Source organism: Oryza brachyantha, chromosome 3, assembly GCF_000231095.2.
Source record: "Oryza brachyantha chromosome 3, ObraRS2, whole genome shotgun sequence".
Classification (NCBI taxonomy): domain Eukaryota; kingdom Viridiplantae; phylum Streptophyta; class Magnoliopsida; order Poales; family Poaceae; genus Oryza; species Oryza brachyantha.
The window spans coordinates 4,569,207-4,592,176 of NC_023165.2; the positions used below are offsets into that span (position 1 = coordinate 4,569,207).

The 22,970-nt window shown below is 44.6% G+C and overlaps 4 protein-coding genes across 4 annotated transcripts; all 4 read right to left on the reverse strand.

Annotated features, from left to right (window-relative positions):
* Nucleotides 1-60: 60 nt before the first annotated feature.
* On the reverse strand, nt 61-2,909 carry LOC102719284 (endo-1,4-beta-xylanase 4-like). Its single transcript, XM_006651078.2, has 6 exons — nt 2,828-2,909; nt 2,266-2,318; nt 1,961-2,144; nt 1,690-1,856; nt 1,511-1,606; nt 61-1,434 (listed from the first exon to the last, which is right to left on the reverse strand). Exons 1-6 carry the CDS (start codon nt 2,880-2,882, stop codon nt 316-318), a joined length of 1,674 nt encoding a protein of 557 aa, XP_006651141.1. The 5' UTR covers nt 2,883-2,909; the 3' UTR covers nt 61-315.
* A 389-nt stretch (nt 2,910-3,298) lies between these two features.
* LOC102719572 (endo-1,4-beta-xylanase 5-like) lies at nt 3,299-8,128 on the reverse strand. Its single transcript, XM_006651079.3, has 5 exons — nt 7,910-8,128; nt 7,733-7,788; nt 5,168-5,390; nt 4,908-5,074; nt 3,299-4,821 (listed from the first exon to the last, which is right to left on the reverse strand). Exons 1-5 carry the CDS (start codon nt 7,986-7,988, stop codon nt 3,595-3,597), a joined length of 1,752 nt encoding a protein of 583 aa, XP_006651142.3. The 5' UTR covers nt 7,989-8,128; the 3' UTR covers nt 3,299-3,594.
* Nucleotides 8,129-13,697: 5,569 nt separating this feature from the next.
* LOC102719850 (adenylyl-sulfate kinase 3) lies at nt 13,698-17,983 on the reverse strand. The gene is made up of 7 exons (XM_006651080.3): nt 17,626-17,983; nt 16,067-16,207; nt 15,400-15,549; nt 15,214-15,332; nt 15,063-15,147; nt 14,888-14,934; nt 13,698-14,230 (listed from the first exon to the last, which is right to left on the reverse strand). Exons 1-7 carry the CDS (start codon nt 17,828-17,830, stop codon nt 14,132-14,134), a joined length of 846 nt encoding a protein of 281 aa, XP_006651143.2. The 5' UTR covers nt 17,831-17,983; the 3' UTR covers nt 13,698-14,131.
* A 1,591-nt stretch (nt 17,984-19,574) lies between these two features.
* On the reverse strand, nt 19,575-22,784 carry LOC102708779 (mitochondrial outer membrane protein porin 5). Its single transcript, XM_006649520.3, has 6 exons — nt 22,619-22,784; nt 22,453-22,520; nt 20,608-20,718; nt 20,437-20,523; nt 20,160-20,368; nt 19,575-20,071 (listed from the first exon to the last, which is right to left on the reverse strand). Exons 1-6 carry the CDS (start codon nt 22,668-22,670, stop codon nt 19,765-19,767), a joined length of 834 nt encoding a protein of 277 aa, XP_006649583.1. The 5' UTR covers nt 22,671-22,784; the 3' UTR covers nt 19,575-19,764.
* Between the last annotated feature and the right edge of the window lie 186 nt (nt 22,785-22,970).

A 22,970-nucleotide genomic window follows, 5' to 3' on the forward strand; every position in this document is an offset into this window, starting at 1 on the left:
TTATCCCCAAAATGTTGGGAAATTGCTGGACCTAGGCAAACTGAGAAGAAACTACAGCGAAGTAGCGTTATTTTTCCCCTTATGAAAGGATGGTAGACAAGAAGAATTGTTAGGAGAACTATGCTCTGTGCTGGTTCTATCGTCACAAATCTTTACAAATTAAATGGAAACCATGTATCTACGTATCCAAAGGAATACCCCGAAAAAGCTACTACAACGGTAAATTCTTGTATAAAATCTGAAAGGAAGTCAAGACCAAAAAATTAAGGATAGTCTAACAAAAGGGACCAACCGCTGGATCAGTGGGCAGCAAGTCTAGGCGGCCTTGATTTTGGCCTCTGCCTTGGAGTCGAGGTCGACGGTCTGCACGCAGTGGTCCTTGAGCTTGTTATGCTTGACGGTGACGTTGTACTCGCCGTGGAAGAGCTCCGCCTCGAGGACGCCCTTGGAGTCGGTCTTGCCGGAGTGGCCGGCCTTCCATTCGTGGAGGAGCTTGTCGATGGCGTCGCCGACGGGGAGGTTCTTGAAGTTGTTGTCGGTGAGGCACATGACGTAGCAACCCTTGGCGTGCCACGCCCCCCAGAGCACGATGCCCTTGACGGCCGGGTGCGCGAAGCCCTCGCGCATCACCTCCTCCAGGTGCTCCACCTGCTTGGGGCACTTGGCGACGTCCACCTCGGTGAGCCAGATGGGCACCTTGGCCTGTGCCAGCGTGTCGAGCGAACCACGCATGTAGGGGATGTTGGGCGTGGAGAAGTGGCTCTCGAGGCCGATGCCGTACTTGAGGCCGCCATTGCCGGGGTACTCACGGATCTTGTTGAGCTTGGCCAGGTACTTCGTCGGCAGCGGCGCCGGGTCGTTGGGCTGCTCGATGGTGTTGAACTCGTTCATGAAGAGGATGGGCTTGTCGTCGAGCTTGGCCACGTCCTTGAAGATCTCCGCCGACGCGTCCTTGCCGAGCTTGCCCTCGAAGAAGCTGAAGTGGAGGTTCTCGTTGACGACGTCCCAGTGGATGACCTTGCCGGCGTAGCGGGTGACCACGTTCTTGAGCCGCTTCGCCATGGCCTCCTTGAGCTGCGGCACGCTCAGCTTGCTCACCCACTCCATCTGCTCCGTCTGGTCGTCCCAGAACACGTTGTGCCCCCGCAGCGAGATGTTGTGCTTCTCGGCGAGCTCCACCATCTTGTCCGCCACCCGGTAGTCCTCCTTGTTCTGGTGGAACTCCGTGCTGTACCACTTCATCTCGTTCTCCAGCGTCGCGTACTGGAACCGCGACGTGAACCACCTCTCGTACTCCGGCATGTCCAGGATCTCCTTCGTCATCGCGTTCCCCAGCGGGAACCCCTTAGCCACCCGCTCCAGCTTCACCTCCGCGTCCGCCAACGCCTTCCCGTCCGCGCCCTCCACCGTGATCTTCACCTTCTTCATCCTCTCCTGCCATGCATTTTGTCACAGCTGTTAATTCTTTAGCAACGTATGACGCGTTCGAGCTCGCTCGTCGCCGTTTGACCTTCTTGATGGACTCCGTGCGATGGTCCTTCCACTCGTCGAAGCTGAAGGGCTGCAGCGCCATGCCTTCCGCCATCACCTCCGCGGTCACGTTGGTCTGCATGCGAACGCAGTGTTCATGCCTCTTGTCTGACTCGACCGTTTTCATGCGGTCGCGTGGGCGTGGGCGTGGCCGGTTACCTCGAAGAAGATGTCACCCTTGCCGGCGTCGTAGGAGGTGGCGCCGCCCTTGAGCATGGTCCAGCAGTCGCTCTGCGTCACGATTACGCCGGCGGTGTTGAACTTGCCGTCGGGTGTCACCAGGACGGCCCTTACGTCGCCGGCCCCCTTGGAGAGCTTCAGCCATGCTGCATGCATGCGCACGACGACGTACTCAGCAGCACAACGAGAGGGGAAGAGATCGATCTTAGGAGGATACCGATCGAGGAGTCAGAGCGCCGACGGCCATTACCGGACAAGGCGTAGTGGTGGTCCTTCTTGAGCTCCACTTTGAGGACGGAGCCCTTCACCGGAGCGCTCTTGCACTTCTCCGACAGAAGCTTCTTGCCGCCGGCGTACCCCTTGGCGGCCTCGGTGTCCTTCAGGTCCTTCAGGATGCCGCCGCCGTACAGAGGCTTCTCCGGCTCCTTCACGCACTGCATGTATGCAATTTGTAGTCCAGGGATTAACTCGCTTATTGCATATTGCATGTCGTAGTGTAAGTGAGGATGAAGAAGGTTATCCACGCAAGAAGATTATTGCATATGTACTGCTTGCCTCCATATTTGCCGAGTAGTCATACGGAACACGATCAGATCTGACCGAGCATACTGCATGCAGCGTTGACGAGAGAGGCGTTTAGCACCCCTAAAATTTAAATTTTTGATATTGAATTTAAAGTTGATTTTTGAGTTTTTTCATTTATATTCTAGCCTTGACTTTTAGATCATTAAGAATACACACATAAAAGTTTTATTCACAAATAATTTTTTGTTTATAAATATACCGTTTATCTTTTACCATGAAAAAAACTAAACGATCACCCTCGGCATTTTTTATGTTGATCATACATGCATCCACCGATTTGATAACGGCAAAATTTTGGGGGAATAATGAATTCAGAAATAGAGTTCTCTGAAACGGCTGAGAGCCTGGAACAAGTTCTCCAGTCGCTTGTGACAAAGAAGAACCAAGAGTCAAGTTTGTGTTTTGTGGTAATTGATATAGACTTGAAAGATCGAAATAGAAAACTGTACTAATTTAAACGTTAACACTTTCTATTGTTTGCAATGGAAAATGGAAGCACAGATTCAAGGTATCTGGTTGTAAAGCCGCTAACCTTCAAAGAGGATCATAGCCAACAAAAAGACCAACTTCCCTGTGTAGATCTTCATATTTCTGTACCTAACTACAATAATCGATCCAAAATAAACTACGATTGATCTGTGTCATAATATTTACAAAATCTGCTTATATAGCTATGTGACGAGAGAACATCGGAGACCAACGATCTATAAATAGGAGGAAGACAGTTTCACATGTAGGGAGGTAATTAATCCACAAGTTTAGTGCCTTACAATGCAGTCAGTTTAGAGGTTCACCAATGATTTCACTGGCTTGAGCTGAAACTCCTATCAGTCGTTCAGTTTTGACAGAGATACCCTAACCCCATGCACACTATTAGGTTTGGAAAATGAGCATTTTTTTCGTCTCTAAAGAGGTAATATGATGTATCATTATTTCTAAGTAAAATTTGATACCTGGACTCCTTAAGAATGAGAAAAATGCTCTTGAAAAATGGTGTGCAAGTTTTAGGATAAGTCCAAAATCCATTTAGTCTCATCTTGTTTCTGTACGATGACAGGCGACAAAACATGAATGAAATGCAGAGTAGTCTCGGAGCAGTAGTATGTATAAAGAAGAACAAATGGAATTTCTTCTTCCTTTTAATATGAACATCTGATCAACCGCCTCTCCAGGAATGAGAAAATCAATCCATGGGCGCCTATGAATCACACACGACATGCAATGCTATAAACCAACCAACAATCATGCACATGGATACGTATACATGTTCCTAGAAATGAATCAAGCTAGCTGGAGTTGCTAGACGTGTATGGTGAACTCGTTGTCGGACTCCCTGTCGACGCTGAGGCTCTGCGCCACGGTGGAGTTCGCCGCCGGGTGGGTGACGGTGACCTTGTAGTCGCCGTGGAACATCTCGGTCTCGTAGTAGCCGTCGGCGTCGGCCACGCCGACGTGGGAGCGGGTCTTCCACTCCCAGATGAGCTTGTCGACGACGTCGCCGGCGGGGAGGTTCCTGAAGTTGTTGTCGGTGAGGCACATGACGTAGCAGCCCTGCGGGTGCCACGCCGTCCAGAGGATGATGCCGTGGACGGCAGGGTGGGAGTACACCTCCCGGAGGATCTGCTCGAGGTGGCGCGCCTGGTCGGGGCCCGGCGCGACGTCGATCTCGGTGAGCCAGATGGGGGCGTTGGCCTGCGCCATGGTGTCGAGCGCGGCGCGGATGTAGGGGATGTTGGGCTGCGCGCTGAAGTGGCCCTCGAGACCGATGGCCATCCTGGCGGCGTTGCCGTTGCCGGGGAACGCCTTGATCTGCCACAGCTTGCGGAGGTACTTGCCGGGCACCACCGTCAGGTCGCCGGGCTGCTCCAGCGTGTTGAACTCGTTCATGGACATGAGCGCGCCGCCGTCCATCTGGTGCGCCTTGCGGTAGAACGCCGCCGACGCCTCCCACCCGAACCGGCCCTCGAAGAAGTCGAAGTGCAGGTTCTCGTTCACCACGTCCCACGCGATCACCTGCCCGCCGTACCGCGACATCACCGACTTCATCCGCTTCTCCGTGGCGCGGCGGAGCTGCTCGCCGGACAGCGCCCTCACCCACCCCATCTGCGTGCTGGGGTCGTCCCAGAAGATGTTGTGCCCGCGCACCGCGATGCCGTGGTTCTTGGAGAAGCGGAGCATCGCGTCCGGCACCGAGTAGTCCTCCCGCCCCGGGATCGCCTCCGTGCTGTACCACTTCATCTCGTTCTCGAACGTGGTCACCGTGAACCGCGACGTGAACCAACGCTGGTACGCCGGGTTGGTCAGGATCTCCTTGCTCATGGCCGACCCGAGCGGGAAGCCGTTGCGGATGTGCTCGATGTGCATCTGCGCGCCGGGGACCGGGTTGCCGGCGGCGTCCTGGGCCCGGAGCCGCACCGTCTTCTTCCGGGCCTTCTTGATGGCCGCCTCGTGGTGGGCGCTCCACTCCTCCCTCGAGAACGGCTGCAGCGACACGTTGTCCACCCAGATGTCCGCCGTCGCGTTGCTCTGCCATGGCATCGCACCAAACGTCTTGTCAGAAACAGAGCAATCTTGAACTCTTGCTTGTTATGGCAATGAAATCAATCGTTTACCTCGAAGTAGAGTTCTGCCGGCCCGGCGGTGGTGGCGGTGAGGCCGCCCTTGAGAATGGACCAGCACCCGGACCTCGCCTCGACCCCGCCGGAGTGGATGAAGTCCCCGCTGGCCGTCTTCACCACGGCTCTCACGTCGGCGCTCCCGTCACTAACCTGCAACCAAGCTGCACGCGGCCAAGCCCAAAGCTTTCATGAGCCACGGGAAACATTGCGAAGGAAGAAGAAGACGACGCGGGCGTTCTTGGAGCCGGCCGGACCTGACAGGGTGTAGTGCGTGTCGTTCTGCAGGAGCACCTTCTGGCTGACGCTCTGGTACGGCCGCGTCCGGTTCGTCGCCACGGCGTACCTGTTCCCCGCCGGCGACGCGCCCTCGGCGAGGCTGCCGTACCCGAAGGCCGACCAGCCCTGGATGCCGGCGCTGAAGTCGCCGTTGCGGATGATGCCGCCGCCATAGTGAGCATCCATCGGCTCCGGCAAGCACTGCATTCACGTCCCATAGCATCATTGTTCATCTCAGCAAACATTTACCAAAGGTAACAGAATGAATGTCCAATGTGGTAAAGGCAAATTATACACTAATAAAGAGATTAAAAGAAACACATCGTTGTTCATTTGCACAAAAAGATGTTGAAACTTTAGACATGGCCTTTGCTACTGGGCAAGAAAAATGTACAGAAGCAACGGTGGTTTACTGTTTACACTTTACTTTACAGTGTGGTAATAACTGTCAAAACTACCAACCGATACTGTGAAGATCACAGTAAAAGGTAGTACTAAAAGGTTATGTACGGTTCAGACTCCAGAGCTAGTACCTATCAAGATAGTACTAACCGTCGACCAAACTAGAATGTGAATGGTATGGACATGCCAGATTTTGTTTGGTACCGTATCACTCATGCCAAAGCCAAACCTAGTTTTCCAAAAACATCACATCGAATATTTTGACACCTAAATAAAACATTAAATATAGATGAACCAAAAAACTAATTGCACGGTTACGGAAAAAATCTTGAGACGAATCTTTTGAGCCTAATTAGTCCATGATTAGCCATAAGTGCTACAGTAACCAATATGTGCTAATGATAGATTAATTAGGCTCAAAAAATTCGTCTCGCGGTTTCTAGGCTAGCCGTGAAATTCGTTTTTTCATTCGTGTCGGAAAACCTCTTCCGACATTCGGACAAACGTTCGATGTGACTCCTTTACCAAAAATTTTTGCCAACTAAACACCCCCTTGTCTTCCATTTGGGTAACTAACTCTGACCACAAGCTAAAAGCTATCGCTACAAGAAAATCGTCTGACCTGCCTGCAAAAGTCTCAGGTGATTGCACCTATGTCTAACCCTGCACCTAACATAAGACTCCCCAAAGGAAAACAAAATCACAAAAGACAATGGTAGAAGCCAATTACTCAAGAACAGTACAAAGTACTTGTTTAGAAGCTTCTGACTTTCCTCTCCTGGACAGGCAGTTTCACTGCACATGGTGATGAGACTGTCAAAACAGAAGGCTACAGGCATACAGCTTCACCAACCAACTAATCGACACCAGCAGAAAAAGTTAGCATCAGCATGAGCATCTTTAGGCTAATAAGTAAGCGCATGATTAGCCCAATGCAGTGTGTGGCGGACAATGGGGTACACACGCCCTCCTGCTCGCCGTTCGCCGGAAAAAGCTACCCCTCCCAACTCCGGCACGCTTTGACTGCCGATCCACACCATGATCAAGCTCGATCTGCTCTTGCTGCTGCTCATCTGATCGTGCTTTCCAGTGAAAAAGATGTGTTCACAATGAGCAAAGATGCGTGTGACTGGGTGGTCGGGTGCGTCTGCACGATCGATATCGGTTCGTAGTTAGGCTAGCTGCAGCATGCACGGTTCAAATACGGAGCTTAGTTAATTGCTCGAACTTGTTAGGCTCGGAGCAGTCAACTATACCGGTTTTTTTCCTGGGTTCGGAAGGCCTTTGAACAGGATTTTTAGGTTCTTGGTTTGCTGCTACCTTCTTTACGTCTCCTCACAGTTCTGTTTTTTTCTTAAGGACGAGCTATATATCTCACAGCTTTCGCGGCGCAAAACCATGCGAGATTTCTTCGATATCTCCATATTTGTTCGGCCAGTTTCTACCATCTATCGTTTGATCAATGGTTAATTAAAATTCAGAGAGCCGTATTCTTGCTCCTAATTGTAGTCTCGTTCACATTAGCACTAAGCATGCACCATGTCAGGCCTGCCTACGACGCGAACCCAACATGCAGAGGTCTCGATGGTGACTGGTGAGTGGGGCGAGGCCGGCAAGATCACACAAAGGCAACTGCAGCAACAAGAAGAGAAGAAGAAAAAAAAAATCTTGCTGGCGTATGTAGCGAGCTAGTGCATGCATGGCCCACAAAAGCGCGCCCACACTTGTGTCACTTGTCAGTAACAAATCGGAGCGGGCAACTAACGACGGCCGGTGTTAGCTGCACATACTACGCGCGCATGATCGAAACACAAAAGGTAAGGCGATCAAATCAGTGCCATCTGATCATCTGCTGGCTCATGCAGGCTACTAAGCAATCTAAACTGTATTAGAAATTTGTTTAGTTTGCTGGCCTGAGCAGAAGTTGTGTGCAAGCAGCAGTCAACAGCAACTGTAGTGTGGTTCCATGTTCCAATGGGGGCCCCAATAAGGGCCCTGCATGCATGACGCAAGAACTGTGGAGTACGACGCAAAAAACGACCATGCTCACATGGGTACCATGATGCATGGATTTGACGGTGACGATGATACGATGATGGTGGGAGAGAGATAGGAGAGAGAGATTAATGGAGGTTGCATACCTCAGCGCTGGACGAGTAGTCGTAGGCAAGCGGTTGCGCCGTGCCAGCAGCAGCAGCTGGAGAAAGGAAGAAGACAAGAGTTTGTTTAACTGTCCTCGAACGAACAGGGTGCAATAACATGCAAAGATGGAGGCTACAGGCAACATCCAAGTGAAAAGGGCTTCATGAATTTTCTACCATTCATCAATCCGGCGAGGCACACCAACAAGAGCACCGCGCTTGCCCTCCTCCTCCTCCTCCCCATGGCTGACTCCATCCCTGCTCGCCCCTAGCTCTCTCCTCCCTCGAGCTTCCGGCGATCGATCGATGAACCCACGATGTTTCGAAGAAGAAGAAGAAGAAGAAGAGAGAGAGAGGTGCTAAGAGCAAGAGATGCCTAAGGAAAGCTAAGTTCTCTGCACCGTCTATGCATGCCACGGCGTCTGCGTGGACTCCCATATTTATAGGCGAGGTCGAGGGAGAAGAGATCGAGCTGCTCTGCGTTTGTGTGTGCGTACAAACGCTCCCGCCCGCGTCGCGTCGCGCGCGTTGCTTGTTGGTTATGTTCGAGTGGAAAGGGACGGCGATGGCCGGCTCATCACGATCGATCGGTGACGCGAGCAGCTGCGTGCCGTGCAGATGGGTGCGCCGGCCGGCCGGGCAGTTTCGCTGCGGCTACGGGGGCAAGCGAGCGAGCCAGTGGCTGCGCACTAACGAACTACGACTCGCTTCGGCGCCTCGCTTGCCTTTTTGACCGGCTTGGCTATCGAGTCCAACTTACGTCGCTACGCTACGCACGCTGTGCGTCCATCGTGTATCTAACTCCACTAATCTCGACCGCGGCCAATAGCAGTCAGATGCGGTCGGAATTGATTGGTTAAAAGGTAGCTAGTCGTGTCAATTCGGTTCAAAACTAAACGTTCGGCATGCAGTAACGAAAGACCAGGGCGGTTAACTGGTAATACATTGATTTGATCTTGGACGAGGGATTAATCGTTGGAAAAAGCAAAAAGAAACATTTGAGACGACATGGCTCCGGTAGCGGGGTGGAGAACGCGCACGCATGCGAGCTGAGCTCCCGTCGTGTGGCACGCTATGGCACGAGATGATGGGCGCGGCCTGACGCGAGCGGCTGGCTCGTTATCGGGCGCGCGGGGGGGCGATACGTTTGGGTGCCGTAGGGGCAGCTGCAACGTACGGCTTGGTCCCAGGGCGCCTCGGCTAGCTACCGTGATGCCTGAGAGCATACGTGCCACCGATCCAGTGGATGGGATCAGATCTGGTTGATTAATAACGCTTCTCTTTCGTTCCCAGATTAGCTCATCTCCAATCAACGACTCGATCGATCTGGTAGATTGATAGCCTTTTGCGTTCCGTAAACAAACTGCCTTAGCTAGTAGATTATACGATGAGCAGAAACTGTGTGGAGATAAAACACGAAACTTTCTGGGAGAGATCTCTGTGCCACTCATTTCAAACGGTGCAAAATTTGAAACAAAATCACATTGAAGATACTTAGAGAATTCAGTGTATGAAAAAAAATAATCCTTATAACTTTTTATGGTTTAATTTCACCAATATAAAAATCGTCTATAGAGTAGACCATATAGCGAGCTATATGCATATGGGCTGGCCATATAGCATAACAAAATAACATTCTCTTTCTTTTCTTTTGTTTATACTCATTTTCGTCCAACCATATGAAACTTACACTAATAAAAGCCCACTATTATGGTTCTACCTTTAAATACTACTTTGAAAATATACAATGGTGAATTGGTGATGTTCTTATTAAGGGCAATACAACTTCCTCGGAAAACGATCCTCTAAAATATGTCACTTGTCTTTGTATCACTAATGTGTGGCACAAAGAGAAGTACTCCCTTCTGTTTTTTTTTTTTAGTTGAACTAACCAACTCTAACATTTAAATATGGAGGGAGTATATGTTAGTGATACAAAGATCAATTAACTTTACGTTTAGAGTGTCCATGCCTTACTCATTACTATGCATATTATAATATGATTTAAGTTTATATTCTAATTTAATTTTTTTAAGTTTAATTAAATTTACATAAATATACAGTAACATTTTTAAAATAAGAGAGATATGATATAAAACATATATTCAATAGTTGATTCAATCAAATTAATTTGATCTTGCAAACATTGCTTACGTTTTCATATAAACTTAATCAAACTTATTGAGAAATTTGACTTAAAACAAACTCGCAACATATTATAATATGAATAGTTTAGTTTAGCGAATGATAAATAGTCTCTAATAAAAGCATTTTTTTCATTCTTGAGAAGGTATCAAATTTAGTATCGATAATAAGAGATACCAAATTATTTTACATAGAAAATAGTGATACCTCATGTTATCTTCTATGTTATCTTCTCAAAGATGAAAAAAATACTCCTCTTATAAAGTATCAGTGGTACCGAATTTTTTAAAAAATACAAAACATAATAGAAGAAGCACGTTAATGTCCAAGACCAAGTCAAGCCCGTGTTCTTTTTTAAATCATACTCCACCGTTTCATATTATAAAATATTTTTATTATTTATAACTTAATAATATATTTTATATACGTGTGGGTTCATTAGTATGCCATTCTATAATATAAAACGGGGATAATGTTTTTCTTCGTGTGTGCTACCTGGAGCGGACGTGCACGTGAAGGGTGAACCGCACGTACGGGTTGCGAGCTGGGCTAAATTTGCGGCAGTTGCAGGGAGATAGAGAAAGAAGATGGTAAAAGCGTAGGAGCGAAGCAGAGAGGATCATCGGGCGATCGATGCGGCGGCGTGCGCTGCCGGATCGGTGGACAGGGGTCGCTGTTGCGTTGACAACCGCAGGTATCCATGCGCGCGTCATGCCACGATCCGCAGGATGATTTTGTCCATCTCCCCTCCCCTCTTCAGGTGCAGCGTACGTAGCAATGGCAAATTGGCATACCACACTGATCGGCTGGTTGCTCTTTTTTTTTCCTTTTATTCCGCCCCCATTTTTCCGTTTCGTGTTCGTGCGGGCGATCGATCGATCGAGCCGCCGGGGGTGCGCCCGTGCCGTTGCGAAATCTTGGACGAATGCATGCGTGGGTCGCTGACATGGGTGAATTGGTTGCACGCCAAGCACGCAAGGGAATCCACGTGGTGGTAGTGTATTGGTTGACTGCTCTGGCTGCCTCCCGCTGGAAATTCTTGGCCTGCAACCCAGATTGGCCGTTAAGTTCGGTACATGTCTAATTTTTTTTTCCTTCTGTGTATAGTAGGGTTAGGGTTCAAGTTGAAGTCTAATTGAGTCCAACCGACTCGAGATGATAGTCGAAGAACTCGACAAGAAAGCTATTGTTCGACCGATCAGGCAGGAAACCACTATCTAAGTTTGCCAAACGTAAACTTATATTTTCGTTTATGCTTATAAATCAAAATTTGAATTTTACTTTAATTTAAGGTTACTTTTGATATTTTTTCACCAAAGATTATTTTTAGCCTTAGCTTTTATATTGCTAAGAATACATATATAAATTTTTTATTCATAAATTATTTTTTATTTATAAATATATCATTTGACTTTTTCCACGAAACGCCCAACCAATCCCCCAACGTACAGACCTGGCGTGATTAATTAGAAACAGCGACCTTGCATTTCAAAAAGGGAATAGGAGGTTTTAACCGTCTTGTCCACGGAGGTTTACCACACGTTCGTATTCTGCATTGAATTCTGTCACAAATTTTTTTACCTAACATTTGGCGTGATTTGCGATCAGGCCGGGAAAATTTTCTTCTGCTGGGATAAACACGGTCACGTGCGCACATGCCTTAAAAAAAATACTCGCCTGTTAGTGCGGATTTAACGTATAAATGTTAGGTCAATTGGGTTGAATTGTTCTCTGTTTCTTTTGCCCTCTTAATTCGTTTTTGGTTTGCTAACTTTGACTTAGACGTAAGGCAGGCAGTGATCAACGGCGTAGAACACAGCTCCAGTGCTAGCTCCTTGGTTGACTTGATAATTCCTGCCTTGTTTAATCACAGCCGCTAGATATATTCTTGCAGTTGCCACCGTCACCTACGTTATATATACTGCCATTGGTGTGTACCAACATAAGAGTTAGAATTCAAAATTTCAAAGGAAAGAAAAGAGTTAGAGTGGATTGCTTGTTTGTTTCTGCTACTTAGGTATTTTGGGCGGGACTTGTGTAATGTGATTTCTGCCCCAACCATTGATCACTAGTCACTAGCACATTTCATCACTTCAACTTTTCCTTCCTAGTAATAAAAGGTGGTTAGAACACAGAAATTCAGAGGACGTGTACCAAGTCTTCAGACAATCAAACTTAGAGAGAATCCGACATCACATGCGATGAATGGGGTCTTAAAAAAACTGTGGCTGAATGGGGAGCCCACTAAGTCACTAATCACTGGGATAAGCAAAGAAAGGCATTGCAACTTGGCTAGTGACAGCACTGTCCAATGAATTGTAGCAAGCCTCTAAGCCTAAAGCCCGGTCAAATCATGATTAGATATTGGTCGGCTACATCGACACCCGATGTTAGACGTTCATTCCTGACTGCTTTGCGGCTCGTTGTCTGAGACAGTGAGTGCCCTGCTCTCACAGCTTTGATGCTCATGATTACAACTAGAGTTCATGATAATTCATATCAGAAAGAGTTTGTACACTTGAAAAACAGCAGCAGCAAGATCAAAAGAAGATACCAGATGCTCCAAATATCTTAAAGAACTAACATCGTGGCCCGCGCAGACTGCGCGGGTAACTTCATTATGAAATTTCTTATGTAATATTAACTATAGTTTTATATTATATTATAAAATATTAATATTAAAGTGGCAACATAACTTTAAACTCGGACCTAACTTTGATCAAACTTTTATATTTGATGCTCCACACAAATTAAAACCGTGACTTCTTTTATATTATATTAATAATATAACAAATCTAATAATAATACTACAATAGATCAAAATTGTATAAAATTTATGGCATAATACCTCTTCTTCCCCCGCCTTCTCCACACATATCTTTCATATATATTAATTATTTCTGATTGTTCGTAACATATTTTAAATAACGTAGCGTTCACTTATAAAATAAATTAAATATTTTAGACATATGAGAAACTTTTTAAGTTTAATCTTGCACAATATCCTCGTAGGGATCGGAGTCGTAAAAAAATTTCCATCCTTCCAAAAAAAATAATCCACGTTAGTTTTCTATAAAAAAAATCACATTCATTTTTCTCCTAAAGATCACTTTTTTTCTGGGTGTCCGATCCCTTCCTTCCAAAAAAACTCCTTTTTTTTATTATTTTCTCTCGATTAATATGGGATTTTCTAGCCCGTGAGAGCGAACATGGGATTTTCTCCACACATATCTTTTAAATATATTAATTATTTCTGATTATTCATAACTTGTTTCAAATAACATAGTGTTCACTTATAAAATAATTAAATATTTTTAGGCATATGAGAAAACAATTTTAATTTAATCTTGCACAATATACTCGTAGGGATCGGAATCGATCACAAAAAAATCATCCTTCCAGAAAACAATTCACGTTCGTTTTCTATAAAAAAAAATCACATTGTTTTTTCTCCTAAAGATCACGTTTTTTCCTCAGTGTCCGCTCCAATCCTTCCAAAAAAAACTCTTTTTTTTTCTCAGTGTCCGATCCAATCCTTCAAAAAATAAAACTCCTTCTTTTTTTCTTATTTTCTCTCGATTAATGTTACTTTATATATATAATATTATATATATAATAGATATGACAGTCACTGACATCTTGGTAAAAAAGGGACTTCCATTTTACTCTGTTTCCATATGCTCAGGAGCTGTGAGAGTGGGAGGTCTTTGAAATCGTAACTTTGTGAAGGAAACGGCGCAATATAACTATGAGGCTGCTACGACTACATTGTTTTTCCCGCAAAAGTTTAACTCTGAATAGAAACAATGAGTACTTAAGCTGCACCCAGTTTATTAAAAATAATCAGGACCCGGTAACAAATTATGAGTAATTTTACAATTCTTGAGAAGTTACCAGTAGGTACTAAAATATTAGCGTAAATTTTGATACCTCCCAGTACTTAAGGTACCAAGAGGTACTAAAATTTACATAGAAAAAAATAGTACATCTTGGTACCTTCTCAAGTACTGTAAAATTGCTCGCAAATTATATATTACTTAGAATCAATACAACTGAGAGTTTTAACCGGAATGTGCATGCGGAGTCAACAAATTGTAGCTATGCTAGAACAGTACACAGGAGCGAGTAACCTATGAAGATAAAACGACTGAATTGCATCTCTTTCTGATGCATCTTATTCTGGACCAAATGGATCACACCTGCGTCCACGAGTAGCGGACACATAGGAATTAAATCAATCTTCTCAAACATATACTAAGCTTGCAGGTATCCGTTCTCTTCAAGATAGCATAGAACATGCCTGGCCATTGATTTTGGTGAAGGACATTCCCCATCTACCATCTTAATTACTATCTGTGGAAGGCAAGAAAAGAATGTATTCAGGTATGTTCAACAAGCAGCTAAATTTGCATTTTAGTTGGTGGTAATGACATTCAATATAATTATTAATGCTGATCCATTTTTTGTCTAAAGGGAATGATCAATTCAGAATTCAGATTTATTTATGTTGGCAACATGTATCTCATAATCAAAAAAATAGAAGTTCATAAGGATAAAGTCAGACAATTGTTTACTTGGTTTATCCAGCTTAACTCAAACTAGTCAGAGCAGAGAAATAAAAAATGTGTACGTCATAACAAACCTTAGCTCAAAACTTAATATTTTTTCTCATGCTATCTATTAAAGCAAGCTAAAATATGTGCATTACTATATGATAACATAAGTTTTTGTTAAATATGGCCTGTTCTTCAGTGAATGAGGCCACTGGATTTAATAGTGACAGATAGATTCACATAAACAATAGGAAGGACTGGAAATGAATAAATGTCCGTGATCTATATTTCTATGGCAGGAGCACACAAAGATAGTCTAATTTATTTGCTAAATAGTTATAGCTAATAGCAGAATAATAGTGAGTACTCTACACTTCAGACTTTTAGTTTACTTTAATCTGTATGGAATGGTAATGTATGGCCTAGTACGAATACAAGGCATGATCTGCAAGCACACCTCGCTATTCACTGGCGATTCGTATGGATCATCAATTCCAGTGAAGCCTGTTCGTCGGAAAGGAAAAAAAATCAAAAATACCAGTACACATTCAATCTGTAAACTCTTTTGAGTATACAGAATGAATTAAACATAAAAATCAACTGTTCCACGATGACTCAAAGACATTTTGTACCTTTTATCTTTCCAGAGCGTGCAAGCTTGTATAGACCTTTAGGGTCACGAGCTTCACAAATTTCTAGTGGCAAATCCATAAATACCTAAAACACTTGTTTTTGTTAGATGCTTAACAGTAACAAAATGATAAAAAAAAAAGATAAGCATACTTCAATAAATCTAGACTCTGGAAGAAGAGCCCGGCACGCATCACGGTCTCTCCTATATGGAGATATCAAACTAGCAATGCATATGACACCAGCATCTGCAAATAGCTTTGCTACTTCTCCTGCATAAAAAATTAAATTGTAGGAAACCATCTCTAACAAAGTGCCTTGTTATTTTTTAGAACTTACCAACTCTTCGGATATTTTCTACACGGTCTTCTGCCTTGAAGCTTAGATCTCGATTTAGGCCATGCCTTAGGTTGTCACCATCAAGGACGTAAGCGAGGTGGCCACTGCAATGCAACTCCCGACTCAGTGCACATGCAAGGGTACTTTTCCCTGAAATATGAAAAGATCTTAGATCCTCACGATAACTTCCCTATATATCAGATAATTTACAGAGCTACAGGAGAATTAAGATATCCCTAGCTGTGGTACATGATACTTCAAAATCTATTGAGATGGATCAATGTGGTAACTAAGCATGCTAATGTCATAAATTCTTGTCTAAATGGAGCAAATTACATTGTGTTGGTATATGGCTCTATAATGTTGGATGTTCATTTCAACCTTCTTTGGTTCATCATTACCAGTTATATCATCTGATGGAAGGAAAGAGACTTTGTTAAGTTAATAGAGCATTAACTCAAAATTCATGAACATATCGATCAAGACCAAACATTTAAATTAATTCGAAATCATATTTTATAGCACAAGGCTAGAAAATCAAATGGAGTTATCGAACTAATAGTATCCAAAAAACATATTTTAAAAAGTAAAAAAGCAATCATATTGGACTTGCACAAGTAAAAAAGGACAAATGTGTAAATCAAGGAAGTAATGCACTGAAAACAACCTGAGCCACTGAGTCCTGTGATCCAAATGACACATCCTTTTTGGCCCAACAAGTTCTGCCTCTCAGATTGTCCAATTGGGCAGTTGTGCCATAGTATATTGGTTGATTTCGCAATGGTTGACACTAGAGGTTTCTCCCTCACTGACAATGGAAACCAAGACATGATTAGTGGCTTAGTGCATCTCTGTTCCTGTTGTTGCACAAATTTATTTGCATATAGTGCAAAAAACACGAAAACTACAACTACATAAACATAGGGGAGAGATTATATTTGCCACTTTTTCCTTCACATTATTAGATACAGAAAAGGTAAATATCTAATCTGATTAAATGCACACAGGTTCCAGAGTTCTCAACGAGTCAACGGTACCAAAAGAACATTGAAAAGTACCACTATGATTTTCTCATAACATTCCCTTCCTGTCTAAACATATCATCCATCAACCAGACAAGTATGCATTTTCTCTTCTATCACAAATTCACAATTTTCTAAGGGGTTCGCAAGTTCTTTACTCAGGTTCAAGTTTATTTGAAAGCATCACCAACCTGTGTTCTGGGCCATTTTGGGAGAGTAATACCATGGCACTTAGGCCTGGTTCTGGGGCAATTCGTACATGTCCTTTTTTGTTTCATGTAAAACTCTCTTCTGCTCTATCTCTACTACTTAAAAAAAGCATAGTCGTCCGTCATCTCTCTCCCTTCACACGTAGTGCCCACCTAGCCCAAGAAAACTGATAAAAATCCAACCGTGCGCTCCCACCCCAATAAAACCAAACAAGTATACAACCCCTCCCCGTTCACAAGAAAATCAGACCAAATAAACAACTTCTGTTTTTCTACTCGATCTATATATTAGACCCCATTCTCGATGGGCTTATAAAACAATCCATAGCATAGTATAACTCAATGTCTCGTTGCAAAGCATGGCTAACTTATTATTCAATACAAAAGGAAAGGATTTGCCTCCTTTCCAAAAAAAATATCACCAACCTCATGCCCCGTCACCAACTTGGTCTGTAAATAAACTTGTGCAGTATAGCAGATGATTCAAACCAATATGGTGGTAAAAATGGCTCCAAAAGCTACACAATGTAGCAATACTACATCCAATATTCCCTCGTATTCGTAAAAAGCTAATAGCAAAACCATTCAAGTTTGTGGCGAATCTCATTAAAAATTAAAAAAAAAAAACTTGTGGCAAACTTTAGTATGCCAAGTTGCCAACAAACTTCAAGTAGCACCTCAGTATCATGCACCAAAAAGAACGAAAAGAGCACCAGGTATCAAAACCAGAAGTCCAAACACATCACGGTCAAGTGTACCATTTGTTCGATTCCATTTCCACACGTATTTGTACCCACAAAAAAGTTGTGATCACTAAATTTGTGGACACTAATAACGCAGCAGAAGCCAGCAGATGGATAGGAGCGGGATGAACGAACGTGTCTGCAGCTATTCCCTTTCGGAGATTCTCGACGATTACCACGACCCACCGAGACGCCGGCCCACGGCCAACCACCGCCACCGAGCTGGAAGGAGAGTAGAAGACGACGACGAACCTGGGCTGCGGGAGCCGTCGTCCACGCTGACGCTGTGGTGCTGCTGCTGCTCCATCCCTCTCCCAGCCGGGCCGCCCCCGCCCAATGCCGCCACCGCCACGAGCCCCCTCACACGCGGCGGGGCCCGCCTCCCGGTCGACGCCGCCGCCGCGGGCGCCGGGGGGCACGCTCGCAGAACCGGAGGCTGGATCGCGTGCGAGCGCATGGGTCACAAGCGGGGCATTGCGGGGGCGCGGCGGCGGCGATCGAGTGGGGAGGGCGACGACAACGGCGGGGAGGGATGGATCCCGAGGAATTCGTTTGCGTCGGCTGCAGGCAGAGAGAAGGAGGCGCTGCTGCTGCGTTGCGGCAAGCGATTGATTGGGGGGGGGGGGGGGGGGGTTGAGGCGACGTCACCCGCGTGCTCTGCGCGCGCGACGGGGCGATGATTGGTGGATGGATGAGAGCCGGTATAATAGCAGGTTGGAAGGGAGAAGAGAGGGAAGAAGGTGGAACAAGAATCAAAGATACTATGTGAGATATGTGAGAGACATGTAGGTTATGTATTAAAGATAAATAGTGTGGGCTATAAGAAAACTATAAGTAATCTAATAGCCAGCTTGTTGACTTATATTAGGGTATTTTCAACCTAATGACTAGGATGATGTCTATAACATTAAATAAGTTGCTATCTAAGATGAAAAATGATGTGGCAAGTGAATAAATGAGGAAAGAGAATGAAACCATGTCTGGCATGAGACATGGTTTCTACATAACATTCAAGATATCATGTGAGATAAGTAGCATTAAATTGAACTATGAAATAGTAGTACTTGTATTGAAAAAGTAGTGTCTAGTACTAGTTTTTTGATGACGTGAAATTTATAAATACTACATTTAGCTTTATGAGTTGGAAATGTCCTTATTAGCCTTGCTATGAAGCTGCCGTGTCGGTCTGCCTCGCCACCTCGAGGCTGCGGCCGCGACCATGGTGGGGCGGTGGTGGTGGCAGAGCGGCTAGCCAACCCTTGGTAGCGCCACATCAGCGTGCTCATGATACGGTAGGATGTGAGCTGGTAGTGGATCACTGTACTTGCCACGCTCTGAAATCAGAATGTTCGAGATCTGTACCGTTATATGACAATTAAACTACTCTCGTTATATACGTAAAAAATCAAAAAACAACTATTAAATTGATCAAAGAAAATTTTTTAACATCTCTCAGTGTATGTTAAATAACATAAAAGTATTTATATTTTGAGAAAGATACAGTATGACTATAGACAGTGATAAGTCGGGACTCCTACCTTTGTGAGTAAAACTATGCGGGTTCAATGACTCAAATGTAAGACATAAAATAGACGAGTTAAAACTATAAAATTAGATTTTAAATTATAAACAGTTGTAACTCCCTGAGAGCCTTAAACACGATATCATAGCAGTGACAATTAGTTAGATAGCCCTCTGAAATCGACAGGAACGGGCACCGCAATGACGAATTACATCGTCTGTAGACTCTGTACCTTGGAAGATGCTAACATGGCCAGCCATTTCCACACGAAAACAGTGGGGAAGGCCGGTGCTTTTTCTGGCAAATTAGCATCACACATTTCTTTACTACTCCTTACTCCTTAGTAGTATACTAGCTTTCACAATAAATAAATAAATGACGCACTCAATCAACCATCCTTATCCCTAATTATTTATTTGTCATCTCAAACAATAATTATTGTTTATATCATTGAATTTCGACTGGGACGCCTCCACTGCTGGGATAACGACTTTTAGGAGAGGAAGAAAACCGACAATATTTTAGAAAAAGACTCATCCGCATACTTGAGCAGGAATGAACTTCAAACAGGTAAATCTAAGATTGATCAAATCAATCAACACCGCAAGGTACACACTACCGGTGGCCTGGTGCATAGAAGGTGAGCTTTAAGCCAAAGGACCAAACACCAGCATGCATCTAACAGTACTATGCTTTCATCAACAAAAGTGACAGATAAAATCATGTAAAACACCCAGTGGCTCCTGCCCACAGAGCAGCAAAACTTGAAATATTGAAGTAACATGTCTGCGGAACAAATTATTGGCCATTGCGTTGCAAAACAACCAAAGAATTCAGAATTCAACAGCCATCAAGCACAGCCCATGCCATCAGGGCTTGAGTGCAAGTGCCAGACCAAACTTGGGGGGTCTGTCCAAGGCCTTGGTGTCGAATTCACCAGAGATTGTCAAAAGTGACTTTGGTTTAACCTCATGCTGGAGAAGAGCAGCAAGCTTTCCAGTGTTGTTGAGCCTTGCCTTCACAGAAGTCTGGGGGTCAACCGTGTACAGACCACCAACAGTGAGAGTGTTCTCATTTGCTGAGAGCCTGCGGGTTAATTCAGCCACAGCAGATGTTTTCTTCTTATCATCAAGGTGATATACACCAGACACCTTAATGGTGTCACCTTTGTCCGCCCTGCACATGTTTGCGTAATGTATCAATACTAGCATTACAACCTCAAGTCATGACCAAGTTGTGAACTCACTACGAAGCATGTACTTACAGAACAATTGCAGCATGATAGTCTGGCTTGGTTACACCTATGCCAGCACTGTACTTGGTAAATTTTCCTGTAGCAGTGTCAAACCCAGCTTCTGCACCAAAGGCAATTCCTTGAGCACCAGCTGTTCCAGAAAATTCAACCACAGGAGAGGGCTTCATGCCAACAGCAGTGGCGAAACTTGCATTCTCATGGAAGTATTGCACCTCCACCTGTCATTGAAAACTCAGCTCATGGACTATTTTCAATTTAAAACATAATTTGACACAAGAAAAATTACCTTTCCAGAATTGTAGTCAGGCAGCTTGACACTTGTCACAAGCTTTGTGGATGGAAGGACATCAAACACAGTCAAAGTAGTAGAGATCTGCAGAAACCATATATATGTGTTACAGCTAGACAAAGGTTATGGAGAGGAAAAACATAACTTTGAGTATTCCAAATCACTAACGTTGGATTCTGTGTCCACTTTGATATCAACGTTAGTGTTCTTGTACTTGTAAACTGAGTTAACATCAAGAGTATAAAGCCCTCCTTTCTTCACAGCTGTGGAAGTGAGGCCCTGAAAATAAAGAACAAAATACATGAGGACCACAGCATGCAAGGCATAAAGGCAGACTAGATAGGGGCATATGGCAGTACTATCATTGCAAGTAAAACTAATATACATGAGACTAAAAATCTGTAACAACCGAAACTCAGCAGCTCATTGAAAAATACATGGGGAAGAAATATGGCAAGTAAATTATACAACACCACAAAGGAGTTAAAATGTGATGCTTGTCGTAGCTTCAAGCCCTCAACTTACCCCCATCACCAATTTGTATTGATATGTTCTTACTTCTTAACACCTTGCTTACTTGAAAATAAAAGGAAGAACTACAGAAGTAAACTTTTTCTTAATTTGACAAGAATTCCGTACTCAACAGAATATGCATTTGAGAGAGCACAATCCAGCTAATTAACAGATAGTCAGCCATTGCATACACAAAATGAACATTTAGCTAGCTTAAATCTTTTTTTTTTGTGGGGGTGGGGGGGGGGGGATATTTTATAGGCTTAAAATCAGTAATATAGCAGGCAAAGGAGGATGTGACGTAAAAAAAAAATCCAGATCCTCATACACTGTACTATGACATGCTTGAAAAGAAATGCTAGTGAATTAACAAGTGCTTGCACAAATGAACACTAGCTGGATAAATGTGATTACAATATCTGTTACATTGGTACATCCAACAAAAGCATCCAGTGCTTGTAATTTATAACCTATCCTAGAAGAAACCTGCAACTACAGCCAGAATCCTTCAAAACGGTGATATGAGAAACCATGTTTTAAACCAAAAGAAGAAGAAAGGAAAATGCATTGTGCAGAACTGTTAGATTTAACCTTGAATATCAGAATATATCAAGTGTTCCTCATGTTTTACTATCATCAATTTATCATACCTGAAGTGTGTTTGTACTAATCTACTAACACAGATGAGTTTGGCAACAATGGTGTGTGGAATAACCAAACACAAATTGCTATGGCAGAAACAAATCATGATAATGACATTTGCTGTGGCAGAAACAAATCATGGCAATGACATTGTAGTTGTACACATTCAATTTTTCAAAAGTAAATAAGTAATGTTTAGCAACGACACAGATGTCTATAACTTCAACTGTCTAGTCTCCAAATCTTACAGCTTATGCTTCTCCTGTTACTCCCATCATAGCCCACACACTCCTACAGTAATACTAAAAGCAATACTATCAGGTCGAATGACACAGCCACCAAAGATATCATATCACAGATCAAGCGTGCACCCTTTGTAATTATTCATCATAGATAAACCCCTGAATGAAATCTATATTGCTTCAGACACATGCAGAACATTCCTCGAGTCAGGAGGGCAGCAGCAGTGCCTCGAACACTGGTGCTGGCTACACGTCCTACTATAGAAGAATTGAGCTTTATCTGATCTAGCTCCCCAATCAAGTCTCAAAAACATACAATTTCCCATTCCTCATCGGGCTATCACACAGCTAACGAACATTTGCATTGCAAACATGGGCCGATGGGCGTGGAATTGCATCCACGGAAGAGCCTGACAAACCCGAAACCCAAGTAGCAACAGTTAAACTAACCACGACTACAGCACGCATCCCGCGCGTCGGGAAAAAAATCAAGACAGCGCACAAGCACAACAATGACAAGATGGCAAAGCTCGCGAGTCAACCACGAACAAGCGCAGCACGAACTCAAAAAAACACCAGATCACACGAGCGCGATCGGATCGGAGGAAACCCTTACCACTCCGGAGGAGCTGACGGTGGAGACGGTCAGCTTCTGGTCGTAGGTGTAGTCCTTCGTGAGCAGATCTGCAGATCACCAAAGCCCCCCAGAACGGAAAACGAAACAAACGAATTAGAAGAGGCGGAGGCAGAGGGAGACGGAGGAGGTTAAGGTGGTGCGGTACCCTTGGCCCTCTTGCCGATGTCGGAGAAGAGCCCGGGTCCCTTCGTGGCCATGGCGGCGGCGGCGGCTTGGGGAAGGGGGGAGGCGGCCGCCGAGCCGAAGACGAGGGGGAGAGAAAGGAGAGGTCAGAGATGAGAGGTGGGGCGCCACACCACAACAAGGCGAAGGAAATGCGACGGTGCGGGTAGTTGCGAGCTGCGACAACAACTCTACTACGAGTACTAAGTCACGGCACGAGGCGGCGCCGACATCTATCGGGCGAGCGGAGAAACCGACGTTCCAGATTGCTCCAAACCACGATCGCTCGGCGCTCGCAGAACGTGCACCAATCTCAAAGACGCTGGAATCAGCAT

What these genes read in the sequence shown, in the direction of transcription:
- LOC102719284 (XM_006651078.2), bottom strand. Translation starts at nt 2,882, where the DNA reads ATGAAGATCTACACAGGGAAGTTGGTCTTTTTGTTGGCTATGATCCTC. An exon ending in AGGGTGACATCTTCTTCGAG is followed by an intron (nt 1,607 to 1,689) that starts GTAACCGGCCAC and finishes GTTCGCATGCAG; the next exon opens with ACCAACGTGACCGCGGAGGT. An exon ending in GCACGGAGTCCATCAAGAAG is followed by an intron (nt 1,435 to 1,510) that starts GTCAAACGGCGA and finishes AATGCATGGCAG; the next exon opens with GAGAGGATGAAGAAGGTGAA.
- LOC102719572 (XM_006651079.3), bottom strand. Translation starts at nt 7,988, where the DNA reads ATGGAGTCAGCCATGGGGAGGAGGAGGAGGAGGGCAAGCGCGGTGCTC. An exon ending in CCTCGCCGGATTGATGAATG is followed by an intron (nt 7,789 to 7,909) that starts GTAGAAAATTCA and finishes TCCTTTCTCCAG; the next exon opens with CTGCTGCTGCTGGCACGGCG. An exon ending in ACTACTCGTCCAGCGCTGAG is followed by an intron (nt 5,391 to 7,732) that starts GTATGCAACCTC and finishes ACGTGAATGCAG; the next exon opens with TGCTTGCCGGAGCCGATGGA.
- LOC102719850 (XM_006651080.3), bottom strand. Translation starts at nt 17,830, where the DNA reads ATGCGCTCGCACGCGATCCAGCCTCCGGTTCTGCGAGCGTGCCCCCCG. An exon ending in CACAGGACTCAGTGGCTCAG is followed by an intron (nt 15,550 to 16,066) that starts GTTGTTTTCAGT and finishes TTCATATTTCAG; the next exon opens with GGAAAAGTACCCTTGCATGT. An exon ending in AGAAAATATCCGAAGAGTTG is followed by an intron (nt 15,333 to 15,399) that starts GTAAGTTCTAAA and finishes TTTTTTATGCAG; the next exon opens with GAGAAGTAGCAAAGCTATTT.
- LOC102708779 (XM_006649520.3), bottom strand. Translation starts at nt 22,670, where the DNA reads ATGGCCACGAAGGGACCCGGGCTCTTCTCCGACATCGGCAAGAGGGCC. An exon ending in CTGACTACAATTCTGGAAAG is followed by an intron (nt 20,369 to 20,436) that starts GTAATTTTTCTT and finishes TTTCAATGACAG; the next exon opens with GTGGAGGTGCAATACTTCCA. An exon ending in TATCATGCTGCAATTGTTCT is followed by an intron (nt 20,072 to 20,159) that starts GTAAGTACATGC and finishes AAACATGTGCAG; the next exon opens with GGCGGACAAAGGTGACACCA.